Source organism: Daphnia carinata, chromosome 6 (assembly GCF_022539665.2).
Source record: "Daphnia carinata strain CSIRO-1 chromosome 6, CSIRO_AGI_Dcar_HiC_V3, whole genome shotgun sequence".
Lineage (NCBI taxonomy): Eukaryota > Metazoa > Arthropoda > Branchiopoda > Diplostraca > Daphniidae > Daphnia > Daphnia carinata.
Window position 1 is genome coordinate 6634856 of NC_081336.1, and position 16401 is coordinate 6651256.

The 16401-nt window shown below is 41.2% G+C and overlaps 2 protein-coding genes across 8 annotated transcripts; both read left to right on the forward strand.

The window, feature by feature from the left end:
• Positions 1–1127: 1127 nt before the first annotated feature.
• Positions 1128–12792, forward strand: LOC130702386 (cartilage oligomeric matrix protein-like). 7 transcript variants are annotated; one of them, XM_059495612.1, is made up of 21 exons: positions 1128–1465; positions 1701–1877; positions 3271–3605; positions 4768–4900; positions 5942–6106; positions 6633–6671; positions 6813–6886; positions 6978–7035; positions 7555–7725; positions 7928–8047; positions 8149–8249; positions 8329–8547; positions 8635–8787; positions 8864–8968; positions 9034–9141; positions 9309–9326; positions 9777–9945; positions 10012–10189; positions 10303–10978; positions 11056–11293; positions 11733–12792. In XM_059495612.1, the coding sequence occupies exons 1-21, from the start codon at positions 1357–1359 to the stop codon at positions 11828–11830; spliced, it is 3444 nt and encodes a 1147-aa protein (XP_059351595.1). In that variant the 5' UTR covers positions 1128–1356; the 3' UTR covers positions 11831–12792. The 7 variants fall into 7 exon arrangements, with proteins under 7 accessions (XP_059351595.1, XP_059351600.1, XP_059351597.1 ...); XM_057524068.2 differs by having other exon boundaries at positions 1129–1465; positions 5942–6064; XM_059495617.1 differs by lacking the exon at positions 7555–7725.
• Positions 12793–13615: 823 nt separating this feature from the next.
• LOC130702363 (elongation factor Tu-like) lies at positions 13616–15735 on the forward strand. Its single transcript, XM_057524045.2, has 5 exons — positions 13616–13894; positions 14229–14340; positions 14403–14609; positions 14671–14749; positions 14820–15735. Exons 1-5 carry the CDS (start codon positions 13779–13781, stop codon positions 15683–15685), a joined length of 1380 nt encoding a protein of 459 aa, XP_057380028.1. The 5' UTR covers positions 13616–13778; the 3' UTR covers positions 15686–15735.
• The last annotated feature ends 666 nt before the right edge of the window (positions 15736–16401 follow it).

Here is a 16401-nt window from a genome sequence, read left to right on the forward strand (position 1 = left end):
GCCCAACTCTAAATTTGTTCGCTCCAAAATTCAAAGTGTTAAAAAAAGAAACCGCCGGTTTGTTGTCCTGCACGTTTGTCTTTGTTTCGATCTTTTTTTTTTGTCGATCCTGTTTTTAATCTATTTTCTGTTATTGTTTTGTGTTTTTTTTTTTTTTTTTTTTTTTTTTAATTCTTTTATTTTTGCTTTTCCTTTTATTTTGACGAGCATCGAGTCGGAGAAGTCGGGCATTCTGTTTTCAACGGACTCTATAGAACTTCCATGTGCGCGTGTCTCTCTTTCTCTCCAGCATTTCTATTCTCAGTCTTTGTCCGGAGGCGTGAGCCATAGATTCCATCCTGCCTTCCGCGCGGGAATTTCGAGATATATGGACGTGAAATAGGAGGCAAATAGAACGAAGCACAAGGTAAAAAAGCCAGTCCGACAGAAGACAAATTGGCTTAGGAAACAATTCGAAGCACATTATTAACTTTCACGGCGTTAATCAGTAAGAAAATGAAACGCAGTCCCACCACTTTTACCCGACGAAAAACAGAATAAAATAAAACAAAACAAACAAACAAAAAAAAATCGCAGTGGCAATCAATTGAGTTGATAACAGTGGCTGATGGAGATTGAGGTCAAACCAGGTTTTTCGGCGCGTTATTTAAACTGTTTGCTATACATTTTTGAAAAACGAAACGAGCAGCGCAGAAGAGAGAACATGACGCAATAGCAAAAACAGTCGAAAGCCATCATCACGATTTTGAACGGTTCGTTATGAGGTTTTTTTTTTTTTTTCTCTTACTCGTGTTGTTATTGTTGTTGTTATCGCAGTACTCGTCTCGCGTCAGTCACGGTAGACGCTGGTGCGGATGATTGACGCTCAAATGAGTCTTTTTTTTTTCATGGAAATGATAGAAAAACTCATTGGCCAGCGTGTATACTACATACTATTTAACTCGGTTTGACGCAGTATATAGACATCGAATCGCTCTGCACATGGGGGGAAGACTTTTGATGTGGCTGCCGTTTGTCGCCGCTGCTGTGGCCCGAATGCTCGCCCACTTTCGTGAGCGTGTGGCTCGCGAAGGAGGAGCGAGAGGGAATAAGCCGAGGAAATCTAGATGGTTGCCTGCTCAGTTGCTGGTGTGGTACGGAGCCGAGGTGAAGCCAGTCATCGGAGCTCCGCTATGATGAAACTGTCATCACACCATCATTGAACATTTTTAAGATTCAAAATCTCTTTGATTTGAGAAAAACAATCGAGCAAAAGGACAAGTCGTGTTTTTTTTTATTGTTTATCTGAAAGTTGTTATAGTTTGCATCAGCTTGGAAGCCGAAGCGGAATTCGTACGGCCTCTTCGCCAATTATAAATGGCGATGTTGGTCATTAGTAGGATGCTGGCCTTGCCCGGCATCTTGGTCTTGTTGTGCACTCTGGTGAACGCATCCACTTCGGCTTCCCACCTTCATCATGATCAAGGTTCGTTACTGTGGTTTTCTTTTCTTATCTACCGATCAATCTGCATTGTTAATCTCGCATTTTGGTGGTGAGGGTATCAGCGATTTTCTTACACCAGATGGTGTTTCGTGTAATTGATATTATTCAAATGTGCTGTGCCCCACCTTTCGAATTTGAATAAAATTAAGGAGACGAAATGACAAATGAGGGATTTCTTCGTTCTATTTTTATTTTTGTCTTGATTGATTGCTGATAGGTTTATCGGAGAAACTATCCGAGGTGGCTAGCCGCGACGTTGTCTACCTTTCGCTGAAGCAGGTCACGCCACGTCGTCGGGCTCGTCCAGCCAAAGAAACCCTGCTTGCCATCGAACCGGCTCTGTCGGACCAAAATCAACGCTTTTCGCTTCACGTCGATCGTCGTACTAAACGAGGTGTGAACAATTTTTTATTCTAATATCCTGAATGACGACTCTTTAAGCTTTTCAAATATGCGCATACGTTTACGTAGACAACCAGTTTTTCGTAATTTATTTATTTTAGCTAAGCATTTTATTTATTTATTTTTGTTTTTCTTTTGCCCCTTTCTAAAGGATAAGTAATAGCCATCATAATTTAGCATTCGAAAGAATACAGAACCGTGGTCAAGGAAAGTTTATGGGTTAGCGAATGGGTGGAAAAGCATAGCGTTCCGGAGCCAAGAAGCGATTTCAGCCGCGGCTGCAGGCTCGGCCAGTAGAAGAAAGAAAAAAAAAAAAAAATCTGAATATATACATGCGACGGCAACGTCAACCTGATGCTTTTTCTTTTTTTTTTTTCTATAACTAGTATATTAGTGTGACCTTATTCCCAAAATAGTCGACGCCCTCTATTCTCCAGCGACAGAGTAGTAGCAACAGAAGGGGGCATCATTACGAACAAAACGAACGGGGAGAAAAGAGGAGAATACAGCCAAGATGGCAACAAGTTAACCCAGAATACCATCTCACCGTTATCTTTGTACAAAACATAAGGCTCCCTAGAAATGAGCCACTGTTTTTGAACGTCATCATTCAACGTTTGCCCGAGCCCGTGGGTTTGGCCAAATAAGAAGACCCCAGTCGCCAATGAGGAGACACACGCTCGCTTTAAAAAAATCATGTGGAAACTGCTGAAACTCATTTGAGTCGCATGCGTAATGACACAAATAAAGTTCCATTCGTCAAAGGAAAAAAAAAAAAGGGGGACAGCCGGGCAAGAGGCGAGTTGTATAGGTAAACGCTTTCAATCCATCATGAGGAGCTTAAAGTGTATCGTCGTGCGCATTCCGTAAGCGGCCTACACGTAGGACAAATCCTACACAGCGCGTCTGTTGGTAACTGCATTACTGCAAGAGCTTGATTCCCTCTCCTGAGGATAACATAGTGCTCAACAGCATGATAAAAAAAAAAAAAAGAAAAAAAAAATACGGACGGTCGTAAAATGGGAAAAGTAGAACATCTTTAAAGAAAAACAAGCTCCAGATTCGAGAGTCTTTTGCGAGTAAGACAGCCAAATAAAAAAAAAAAAAGAAATATGGTTACATGCTGATTGAAACGGAGCTGCGAAGGAAAACAAAAGCATAATCCGAGTGCGGACTCGGAAACCGGATTATTATTTTTATTCCTTATCTTTTCACGTCGTTATAAATCCTTCTTTCCGTTGTACGTGCATGTTTTTGTCAAACGCCATCATAAATTAAAGCCAATCTCCAAGCAACACTTTCTATCGTTCATTCTGACACCTTCCTCCTGTTTTGGTTTTTCTCTTTTATTCATGAAAAAAAAAAAAAAAAAAAAAAAAAAAAAGTTATCGTCGAGACGACAGATGCTAAAGGGACTCTCCATTCGTCCTATTTGTTGGTCGACGGACTGGAACATCGCTCCGTTATTGAGAACCTGGTGGTAGCGATTCACCAATCTCCAGTTGGTCAGAAACGTCATCGGCAGCCAATCGACGAACAGCCCAACGAGGATGGTGTCACGGAATCCGTTGACAAGGACGAAGGACAAGACGATGAAGACGACGATGATGATGAGATCAAAGCTTACATCTACGTCGATTGTCAATCGTTGGGCATCATATCCTTGGCCGGATCTCTGAGGCACATGATCCAACAATCGCCATCTGCATCTCTCGTTGCGGTAAATATCCAAACTCATGAAAAATCGCAGTGCCTTGTTAATAACACTTTTTTTTTTCATTTCATATAATTTAACGTATTCATAAATCTGTATTTTCGTAAGCAGCTCGAGGTTCTTGTTTCACGAATTGCCTCTAAAAGGGTCGGTTGCGTTAGCACGGCAAGGTGAACATGCGCGTCTCTAGCGCTAAGACATTCCATTGAAAACAATCGTTGGGTCTTAAAAAGTATTATTGCTAGATGCGAAATGTTGCGTGTTATGCGAGATTTAAAAAAAAATCCTCGTTTTTCTTCCTCATGATATGTCGACCTTGCAGGGCTTTTCTTTTCTTTTTTATATAATCGTCAGTATCGCAGATTTATGGGGCTATCAAATTGGTTTAAAACCTTGAAACGAAAGCGCAGAGCGAACATGTTCCAGAATTATATTTCAGTTGCTATAGGCGTCGACGTTGAATCGCACGATAGGATTATCTTGCGAACTGTCTGCTTCGCCTATTTCAGTTCGACTTAAAAGGCGAAACTGATTTACCTATGCAGATCAAAAAGGAAATCGTTTTTTTTCGTTTGTTCCATTTTGTTTTGTTTTTTTGCGAGATGCGTGTCCGTATGGGGGTACGTAATTCCCCCAAGTAAAAAGAAATAGAGAACAGACGTTCGCCGCTCCCATGTAGCAAGGCAAAAATAACAACAATCCTCCAAAAAAAAAGAAGACGGATCGACTTTGCTTTTAAGTCTCGTTTTTATTTTATTTTTTTTCAAAGAGAGAGAGAGAGAGAGAGAAGAAAAAAAGGCAGAGAAACAAACAAGAAGATGGAATAGTAAGAGGGAAACGTGAGATCAGTTGTCGTCTATGGGCAAAGGGTGGAGAACTCGATTGCCGATCGCCTTTTGTAGAGACAGCGAGAAAGAAAAAGAGAAAAGGCAGATCAAATATCGCGGGGCGTCGCCGGCTTCACCTCTCTTTATTGGCTGTCATGTCAAACGGAACGCAAAACATAGCAGTTATCTATGACCTCACTGACTTCAAGAAGCGTTTTCTATCGTAAATTAAAATGCATTTTCAGCTTCGTATGAAAACGTCAAATTTCCCGATTGAAAAAAAAAAAACGAAATAGCCAATTGAAATGTTTCCTTTTTTTTCAAATACGTGATGGTTACAGTCTCGGGATCGGAGATTCCCCGTCACGGTTGACTCTGACGTTCCAACCGACAAGGTCTTGAAGCGTTACGACTGCCCAGCAGAAGACATGCAAGCCGTCCAGGCCAACGAGATTTATTCTTACTCCAGACGAGGTAATATACCAAGCGACACAATCATTACACCTATATAGTACAGTATACTAAATTATATACATATTTTAAGTTCTAGTCTATACCCAAGCTTTGTCAACATTCTTTTAGCCAGACGTCCTTTCCCTATTTTTTTTTTCTTTCCATTTCTCCGTTGCCCCCCTGCCAACTATAGTAGATAATCACGAACGAACGATGTGACTCATTCAAAGTCACCTATATGGCAACTGGGCGAACGAACAAACACAACTAAATGAAAAGCTTCATACCTGAACGTAGCGTCGTGTTAAGTAACGCCATTTCAGCGTCTTCGAAGAATGCCAACTGCCTTTTTTTTTTTAAAGAAAAAAAAAATGGTTCTGCATTTTTTTTTTTTTTTTTTTTTGACTTTTGATCTTAGACATCAGCCCCACGTAGGGTTATCCGCGTTGGGTCATGTTGATCGTAAAGTGAATGCGAAGAACTGTAAGTAAATGCGTTTTGATAAGTTACAGCAACGTCGGCCAAGAGCCGACACAACGCGTTTCTCCTTCTCTTCTCTGAATCTTCCCTTTTGAATTATTAAAAAAAAAAAATAGTTTAACCTGTCAAGACGTAAAGAAAAAAAAAAGAAAAACAAAGTTATGAATAATGCAGTGAAACGACGGTATGAGCGTGACTGGTCGTTGAGTGCAGCCGGCCGCAATCACCCCAACTCCTTGTAGGGCAAACACGTCACCTTGAATGGATCTATAACTTGTCCCTTTTTAAATGGCCCCCACCGTCCCATTGCCTAAAGATACAATGACTTTAAGGACGTTGCATTACACGCCCAACTGCCAATAAATAGCCACCACCTACATAAAGTAGACATAAGTATTTCTTTTTTTTTTTTAAATGCACATTAAAGCTATTTAGTAGGATGTTTAATCCGGAATGCGCGTTCGGCTTTCTCTTTTTTCTTTGTTTTCTTGTACGGATTTATTCTGACATTCTTGATGCTTCTACGATTACGTCTATGCTGCTGTCTGCTGATGCTGTTGCTTGGTCGTTGTATTCGGACAGAGACGTATGGTCCTGTCCGAAACTGCGCCAACGCGGTAACCGGCCAAAAGTGTCCAACCTTCATCCAGCCGGCCATCGTTACCTCCTCTTCCTCCTCTTCCTCCTCCTCTAGCGCGGTGAGAGGTAAGACACCAGCAGCGGAATTAAAGCTCCAATCGGTTGATCGTAAATCCTTTCTTTTTTTCTTTTTTTTTTTAATGCATGCTGCATCATCAATTTCAGATAAATTAAATCTTTACGATTGATAGTTTTTAAAACTTAAAATAGGCTTAAAACTTAAATGTCTTATGAGTATAATTTTTTTTTTTTTAAGCCAGGCTACTGGACAACTTTTGCATTCATAACAAAGATATTGAAATTAACTTGAAATGTCTTATCAATACTTCTACTATTATTTTCTTAGTTTAGCATCGTTTTTTGTTTTCAGTGGGGTCTTAATCTTCACAACATTCAAAAATTGGGATGTTTTTTTTTTTTACATTGTTCGGTTTTTCTTCTAGTGTTCCATTTGGGGATTCTTTATTGTATTTTCATTGAAAACTGTCTGGTCTACTATCTCTTTATGTCGACGGCTATACTATATAGAATTCAGTTTAGAGTTTAGTAGCCTATTCTTTCGTTTTTTATTTTTGTTTTTTTTTTTACCTGTCTTTCTAGTAGATTTGATTAACTCGGGTGGGTTGTTTTGCAGGTGATATTCCCATTGTTTCTCCGGATTTGGACGACAGAGGTAGAGAGTCTAATCCCGTACTTTTTAACTAACTCATTTCTTCACATTCTGGGACTCAAAGCATTTTATTATCCTTAACCTTCCAATATTTTTTCGTAAAAATTTGATTTACCTCCCGTGTTTCGTTTCGCCATGATTTAGACGGAGCTCTCATCAAGGTAATCAACGAGCTCATTGCTGCCATCAAAGAGCTCAAAGTAGAAGTCCAGGCAAACGTGCGTTTACAACAACGTTTTTTATTGTTGTACAATGGACGTTTAACTGTACTAACTTATGTTTATTTTTTTTTTTCGTTGATTATTATAGAGGCAAGAAACGCGCCATTTGAGGGATGCCCTAGAGAACTGCGAGATGTGCAAACCAGGTTAGTCCAACAAAAGGGGGGGAAAAACAAAAAATCTCAGATTGACATACGCAAACAGTATTGACTCTTACTCTTTAAAAAAAAAAATAATACTGTACCACTATGCTTTAAAAAAAAAGAATAGCAAAAGAAATCTGTTGGCGGGAGGATTTGGAAAAGTAAAGATGATTGTACAGCTTTTAAAAAATGCCAAAAATGCCTGTAATAATACTTGAATAATTTGAAAGACTTCAAATCTAAGGGACGACGCATGTCGTCCTGCATTGGAACACACACTTCCTAAAGCTATGATGCAACGCGGAAAGTTACAAATAAAGCGGGATGATCGAAATGCAATGTTCCAGTCAATTAAAGTAGCCCCAAAACCAAAAGACAAAAAGAAAAAAAAAAAAAAATAATAAGAAATTCATTTGACATGCAACCCACGCCCTCATTTCAAATAAAGCCAAAAAAAAACAAAAAAAAACAAATTAAGCACAAAAGAATACAGAAATCAAAACCAAACAATCAAATGTTCAGGCAAACCGATGAAGGAAACTTGTGCCTCTTCTCCGCCACCTTGCTTCCCGGGCGTCAATTGCATGGAGACAGCCGACGGTGTCCGATGCGGACCTTGTCCGCGCGGTTTCATCGGAAATGGACGGACTTGCAGGCCAGGAATCTCTTGCGCCGATCGTCCTTGCTTCCCCGGTATTTTTCAAAAAAAGTTTACTTTCTTAAAACATCAACTTCATGTTACACCTCCTTTAAAGTCCTGACAAGACCGTCTAAATCATTCCCTCATTTCTAAACTCGAATTAACAGTTTTAAATTAACCGTCATGGCCGTGTAGGCACTTGTGTACGATAACACATCGGAAATGATGATCATCCTTTTTCTCGTGTTTCTTTAGGTGTTCGCTGTACCGATACTGAGAACGGCGCTCAGTGCGGACCTTGTCCTTCAGGATTCGTCGGAGACGGCCAACGCTGTCGACCTGACAACGCTTGCAAAAGCAATCCCTGCTACGCTGGTTCGATTTCATTCTATATTTTGCTTCATCTTATTTTTCCAAATTTCATTTACTTTTCGAATAATCACCGCGTACATTTAAAATAAAAAAAAAAAAAAAAGGTGTTCCCTGCCAAAATTTGGAAGACCCTCCCTACTACCGGTGCGGAGCTTGTCCAGCTGGTACCACCGGAAACGGAACTTTCTGTAGCGACATTGACGAGGTATGTTCGTTTTTTTTTAATGTTTGATTTTGAATTCATTGATTCGGTCACGTTCTCTCTCCTCGCGTCGTTACGCTAGTGCGACCTAGCCAATCCTTGCGACACGCGAGTGCGCTGCCATAACATGATGACGGGCTTCCGTTGCGACCCTTGCCCACCTGGCTTCACCGGGCCGTCCGTCCAGGGCGTCGGCCTCGAATACGCCCGCCTTAACCGTCAGCGTTGCATTGACATTAACGAATGCGCTGACGGCCGCAACGGTGGATGCGTGCCCAACTCGCGATGCATCAACACTGAGGTACACAACGCACGAATTGAACCTGCGACGCATAGGCCGATCTAATGTTTTTTTTGTTTAAATTCTTTATGCTGGGCCAAATCAAAGGGATCCTTTCAATGTGGTGAATGTCTCGAAGGCTTCTTTGGCAACCAGGCAGTGGGTTGCGAGGATACGCCCGGAATGTGCCCGGATGGGACCCGGTGCGATGCCAACGCGGATTGCGAACGACCAACGGGAACGGGTCCATACCGTTGCAAGGTATAGGACTAGATGACAATCAAATGAGGACGAGAGGTGAATTGATTGGTTTGTTTGTTACACATATTCTTTTTAGTGCAAAATCGGCTATGCTGGAAATGGCAAAGTTTGCGGACCGGATCGAGATCTCGATGGCTGGCCCGACTATGATTTATCGTGCACCGATGACAAGTGTCGTAAGGTTAGAAATGAAACATTTAAAATAGTGAATAATTAATGACGTTCGTGTGTGTACATGCGTTGCAGGACAATTGCGTCGACACTCCCAATTCCGGACAAGAAGACGCTGATCGTGATGGCATCGGAGATGCTTGTGATGACGACGCCGATAACGATGGCATTCCCAACACTCCTGTAAGTATACTCGTTTTCAATTATTTTCTAACTTCGTTTATGGCCCTACATTAAGCACAAACATTGGTATATATTTTATATAATTCAAAGATGCATTTTATTTTGATATTTTCTGTTTCAAACAAGTGCATATCTCATCTGTTCGAATGATTTTTTATTTGTTACAGCGTGCCTTGGGCGGTCCGGTAAATTCCGTCTTTGTATTTTGATCCAACTGGTGTTTTGTATACGTATTTTTTTTTTTCATTTTTGCATTTTTAAAAAGAAATACTTTCATGGCTTCGAATCGTGTCAGAATACTGCCAGCATGATAGCTTTTTGTATCCACCCTTTTATTCCCGATTGGAATTTCCAACGGGAGTTCCGCCAAAGAATTCACGGAGAAGAAAACATGCAAACACAAACACAAAACAAAAATCTAAAGTAAATGCCGCCATGGTCGCTGATTGCCGTAAACAATATTTAAAAACAAGAAACAAAAAATACGAAAAAGAATAATGTATTTTCTCGGATAAACGACCTCAGTGTCACATTCCCTCAATCGGCTTATATGCACGACAATCATCGATGTGATGATTATGATAAAGTATCTTCATTTTGTTACATTTCCCTTTTTTTTTCGGATGAATTTCCAGGACAACTGTCCATTGGTAGCCAATCCTAGTCAATCAGATTCCGACCCGGAAGGCTCCGATAAGAAGGGCGATGCTTGTGACAACTGTCCCACCGTGGCCAATCTTGACCAGGAGGACACGGACGGCGATGGAAAGGGTGACGCTTGCGACGATGATCTCGATAACGACCGTAATTTTTTGCCACAAGATGTTTTTGTTTTAAAGATCATTTTCAGCTTTTGTAAATGGCATGCAGGAATTATGAATTCTCGTGACAATTGCCCGAAGACGCCCAATCCCGATCAGAAAGATTCGGATGGCGATGGCCTGGGCGATGCTTGCGACAACTGTCCCAATACACCCAATCCGAACCAGTTTGACAGCGATAGCGACTTGGTCGGCGACGTCTGCGATACAAATATCGACCGTGACAAGTAATGGCAGCTGTCCTTTTGTTTTTTCTTCCTCTTTTCAACCGGCCCACTGTTAAGAGTCTAACAAAAATGATTTGTTTATTTAAAAAACAAAAAACAAAAAATTAAAACAGAGATGGTATTCAGGACTCGTTGGACAACTGCCCGACGATTCCCAACAGCGACCAACGAGATGCCGATGACGACGGTTTGGGCGACGACTGCGATCCGGATGCTGATAACGATGGCGTTCGTAACGAAAAGGACAACTGTCCGATTGTTTACAATCCCGATCAGTTGGACACGGATCGCAATGGAGTCGGAGATGCATGCCACGACGATCAGGACGCCGATAAAGTGCCCGATTTCTTGGACAACTGCCCGAACAACTCAAAGATCTACGCCACCGATTTTCGCACTTATCAGACGGTCGTGCTCGATCCCGAGGGCGATTCTCAAATCGATCCCAATTGGGTTATTTACAACAAGGGTGCTGAAATCGTTCAGACGATGAACAGCGATCCTGGTTTGGCTGTTGGCTTCCACCGTTTTGGTGGCGTCGATTTCGAAGGAACGTTCTTCGTCGACACGGAGATTGACGACGACTATGTTGGCTTCATTTTCAGTTACCAAGACAACGCCCACTTCTACACGATCATGTGGAAAAAGAACACTCAAACTTATTGGCAAGCAACTCCATTCCGGGCTGTCGCTGAACCGGGCATCCAGCTCAAATTGGTCAAGTCTAATACAGGACCTGGTCAGATGATGAGAAACTCCCTTTGGCACACGGGTGATACCGAGAATCAGGTGAAATAAAAATAGCTGCAAACTTTCTCTGCTTTCTATTATAATTTAATGAATCGATTGGTGACCGTGATAATCAGGTCAAATTGCTGTGGAAAGACCCGCGTAACGTTGGATGGAAGGAGAAGGTGGCCTACCGTTGGTTATTGCTCCATCGACCCAAGATTGATTTGATCCGTCTGCGTATCTTTGAGGGCGAGAACATGGTAGCCGATTCCGGTAACGTCTTCGACTCGACCCTCAAGGGTGGTCGATTGGGTGTCTTCTGCTTCTCTCAGGAGATGATTATCTGGTCCGATTTGGTTTACCGATGTAACGGTGAGTCAAGAATAGCTTTTCTTTTTTTTTTTTCCAAGGATTTCAAATCGCCTGTATCACTTGGCTAGCAATCCGAGCTCATTTGCATCGTGACGCAAAGAGAAAAATATTCATGTGAACCCTTCACCTTCATGTGGCTATCTGTTTACATGTTTGGCATAACTCACGCGTGATGCGTCGATCTGTTGACACACTGATGGAACCTCGTGTTCTCATTTATTTTTTTGGCAATAGATTGTTAGACGCTTGCTACAAATACTTGCCGCCTAATGAGTGATGGGCTTGTTGTATGCTGTACCGTCAACGGCCAAGCCTGACGCGTAACTCAAATTCCAGTGTCATTAGGTTTATTTCTCTGTTAGCAATGGGTTCATCAGGTTGAAATTTTGATTCGAGTAACATGCTAAAATATTTTGGAATTTTTTCTTTTAAATTACAGACGCAGTGCCAGAGGCTATCTATAAGGAATTACCGCCCCGACTGCAAAAGGAGGTACAGGTGGACCGCACCCGTGCCCCAAGTCTTTCTGCCAACTGATCAACGCAAATTCAGTGGAACGAAATAAGACTGGAAAGTGCAGCGCATAGAAAAAATATCAAGAAAATCAAATCAGACGGGAGGAAACAATAATCAAAGAAAAAAACACAAAACAAACAATAAAAAAAAACGTACCTTCTCTTAAGAAATTCCTCCAAGAGAACCACGAAAATAGAGCCAACTTAAGAGAGAACCATTAGAGAAGAGTTGACGTTCTTCGAGACATTACGGTTGTTGTTTCATTTTTTCTTTTATGGTAAACATTTTTTATTTTATTTTTTTTTTTATTTTCGTTGTTGGATTTTTCTTTTTCTTCTGTTTGTAAATGGGAAGACGCCCCCCAACCGGCCATTTTTCATTTTTTGGTTGAATTCTTTTAACACGTACACAAAAGGAAAGGGAAAAGAAACAGTGACAACTAAAAAAAAAAAATTCACGTACAAATCGTACACGCGCACTTGGTTGTTTCTTTGGTTTTTTTTATCACACGTTTTTTTTTAATTTTTCTAATCGTCTTTACTGAATTTCGGAAATGAGAATGTTTTGAAAATTTGTAGTTTCAACGACGATGAGGTGGAGGTCAAACCAGCTTTACGTAATGACGTGTATAACCAACAATTTTTGTCTAATCAAAGCAGCGTATTAATGTCAATGTACATCATAATCACTAGAACAACAAAAACAAAATCAACCCCTTTCGAAAAAATCAACCAAAACATAAAAAAAAAAAAAAAAAAAAAGAGGGGCAACTGCCTCTTTCACAACGCTTGCTCATTATGAATATATATGCCTGTCTATCCCGAAAACCACCAGCCCCTTCTCCCTCTGTATCATCATTCACGTACACGCTACAGTCTTGTTACAGAGGTTTAAAAATACGCTGCTGTATCGTCACACTGCCAAATAAGGTGTAACTGCAAAATGGCTTTTTTTCCGAAATATACATCAGTGCCTAATCCATCGATTGAATTTTTTGTTTATTTTAATATATTTGGACATTTGTAGGTATTCAATTGGATTTAATAAACAAAGAAAATATTTGCCATCCAGCTGAACTTGGGCATTACTCGTTCTTCAGTTCTATTCGAATCAATTAAAATGTGCTGAGAAGATGAATTTTTAGTTACAGCTTCGTAATAATGTAGAAATTTGTCCGCGAAGCAATGGGAAAACTATTTATAGTTTCAAACATGTAATTGCGAATTTGTAGGGGCCGAAACAAGCTTCAACGTCCTCTCCTTCTTTTTGCCGTAGTGGTGTAGAAATAGGACTGCAAAGTGCAGAGTAGTCTGCCCTAAAAACTTAGTTAGCTTACTGTTTATTGCTTACTTTCTTTCAGTAATTTTTCCCTTTACCAGGGTCAGACTTGCCGCGCCGATCAATTTTCCGATCGCGATCTCCGATCCGATCTTTTGAGTTTGATCGGATCGGGCGATCCGATCAAACTGCGAAAGATCGGATCGGCGATCAAATTTTGCCGATCATTTTTAGCGATCATTTTTGTGCAGCATCTAACGGTAAAAATTTACACTGTTTCGCGAAAATAGCATTGGCTGTCACAGCGATAGTCACTGGCGGCCATTGAGGGTGAACACTAAACAGTTTCCTTCAATCTGCCCTAAAAACTAGTTAGCTTACTGTTTATTGCTTACTTTCTTTCAGTAATTTTTCCCTTTACCAGGGTTATAGATTTGAATCTGTGCTCTCATTTGGCCAAAGGATTTTAGATCCAAACGTAAATATGATGGTTTAGCAGCACCCTTGTGAAGCAGACGATATTAGTGTTGACACTAGTAGTCGACAAATCTCGGAAACTGTGCCTGTTAATCATTGTTTTTGACTGCTTAGAGTTAATATTGGAAAGCTAGAGCTTAATAAAAAGTTGCGTAAAAATAGAATCAGAATTAAGGTTTTGTGAAATTCTGACGGGTGAAGTTCCTGTTGAAATATGGTGGCTACCAGTGTTCGCAGGATATGCTTGTGTAGTAGCCGGCTACTACCCTTAAAATCATATCCTCTTCAAGTATCGCCTGCGCTATCACGGTTATTAATACAGAGACAAAGGTTTTGACAAGTTTTTATTTAAGATATTCTTTCCATTTTCGTCCAGTTTTCCTTTTGATAAGTTGGTGTTACCTTAAGCAATTCACAAGGTTTGTGAATGTTCATCCACAGATGAATGAATTGGTTGACATTTGTATGCATATTTTTGTGACTAAATTGTCCTTCAAAAACCTGAATTATTTATCTAAAGCTCTGTAAAATGACATTACAGCATTTCACCTTAACAAATATTTTTAGCTTCATTTAACATTGTCAGCAGTGTACTTCACTAGAAATTTTAATCTGCTTAGTAATGTGTCAACTGCAATGGCCTAAACTGTGTCCTTTCTAAAAGGTTGATAGCATGGGCTTGCCAATTCAGCAGCCAGGTAGCCCAACCAGTTAAGGCACATGCCAACATTGGCACCATCGGACACGTTGACCATGGAAAGACGACACTGACCGCAGTATTTAGAACGTTAAAAACAAACAGAAAACCTTATCGTCAATAATAGTTTCTCGCAAATAGGCCATCACCAAAGTTTTACAGAAAGATGGGTTAGCAAAGTTCGTGTCGTACGATGCCATCGATAAAGCCCCAGAAGAAAAGGCCCGAGGCATCACAATAAACATAGCTCACGTGGAATACTCCACCGAGAAAAGACACTACGCTCATACAGACTGCCCTGGTCATGCAGACTTTGTGAAAAACATGATCAGTGGTACATCTCAGATGGTAATAAACACGGTACACTGATACAGCAATTTGAGATGTATGATCTTTTTATGAATTATAGGATGGAGCCATCGTTGTAGTTGCTGCGACAGACGGTCAGATGCCTCAAACAAGAGAGCATCTCCTCCTCGCGAAACAAGGTAAAAGACTACACATAGCTCCTTGTTTCGTTTTTTGCATTATTCAAGAAAATTTTCATTTTGCCAACAGTCGGAGTCAAGCACCTCGTGGTATTCATCAATAAGGCTGATATGGCAGACAATGAAATGACCGAATTAGTTGAAATCGAAATGCGGGAACTTCTATCTGATTTCGGGTTCGACGGCTTGGCAACACCGGTCATTCACGGCTCGGCTCTACTGGCCTTAAACGGTGATGAGAGCAGCCTTGGTGCCCCTTCCATCAGGAAATTATTAGCTGCCATCGACGAGTACGTCCCCACGCCACAACGAGACGTTTCATCACCTTTCTGGCTGCCCATCGACAGCGCTTTCACTGTACCCGGTCGAGGGACAGTGGTCACGGGAACCATAAAGAAGGGGACGCTTAAAAAAGGTGACGAAACGGAACTTTTAGGTCACAGTTCTACCATCAAAACAGTTGTAACGGACGTCCAGGTCTTCCGCAAATCGGTACCTGTTGCCCAAGCTGGTGACAACGTCGGCCTGTTATTGCGGTCTATCAAGCTGCCTCAAGTTCAACGAGGAATGGTGCTGGTAGCCGCTAACAGTGCAACGATCGGCAATCGTTACAAGGCGCAGCTGTACCTGTTAACGCGAGGCGAGGGTGGTCGTAGCAGGCCCATCATCTCTGGTTACATCCAGCAGATCTTCAGCGCAACTTGGAATTTGGCCGTGCGGGTGGATATGCCGAGCGGTAAAGACATGCTCATGCCCGGCGATCATTCTGACGTCAATCTCACCTTGCTCAAGCGAATGGCTATCGAACCTGGCCAGCCGTTTACGATCAGAGAGAACAACTACAATGTCGCGACGGGAATCATCACGGAGAAACTGAGTGACGCCACATTAGTCAAGGGCGATTCTCTGGACAAAGTTACTTTTAGTGACCAGTGACCACTTCAATGAAGTGGAGTTGGATGAATAAAAAATATGTTTAGAAACTACTTTTGTTTTTTGGGTTTTTTTTCCGTATTTGTTTCATTTTACCTTCGAATGTTAAAAGCTCGAGTTCTTCGGGAAACGTTTTCGTCTCAAATAACATTTAATTTCTTTTACGGGTATAAGGTACGAGTAAAAATGGCCACCCTGTTAGGCCTGAAGAAATTCTAGAGTAAATATAACGAATTGCTTAGCAAACCAAAGACAGCCAAACCAGCAATTGAAAACATCAATAACATCAAGGATGAAAGATGTACTGAAAGAGCGGGGTTCCATCCGAGTGCACTAAACAGATTACGATTTGACAAGCTAACGAGGTAGATTCTCTGCGTGTCAGGTGACTCGGAAGAAGGTTCTTCCAGGTAACTTACATCCGAGTTGGTCCTTGATATCCGTCAATTTTGTCCCTTGAACATCGCTGTTTCCCAATATATCGTTGAATGAAAGAACCGCAGTGGAATTCATAAGCCATCACAGGGGTACACTTAAAATAGCCGAAACCTTGGTGAATGTAATGCGATCAATGTTAACGGCTTGGGCGAGAATCCCCCCCCCCCCCCTTTTTCCAGTAATTTTTTTAAAATGTCAAACCTCCATCTTGTAACTAATACGACAGCCTCTTGGGTTGAGAGGGAGGGTACGTATGACATTACAAGAGGTCTTCCTTGTGA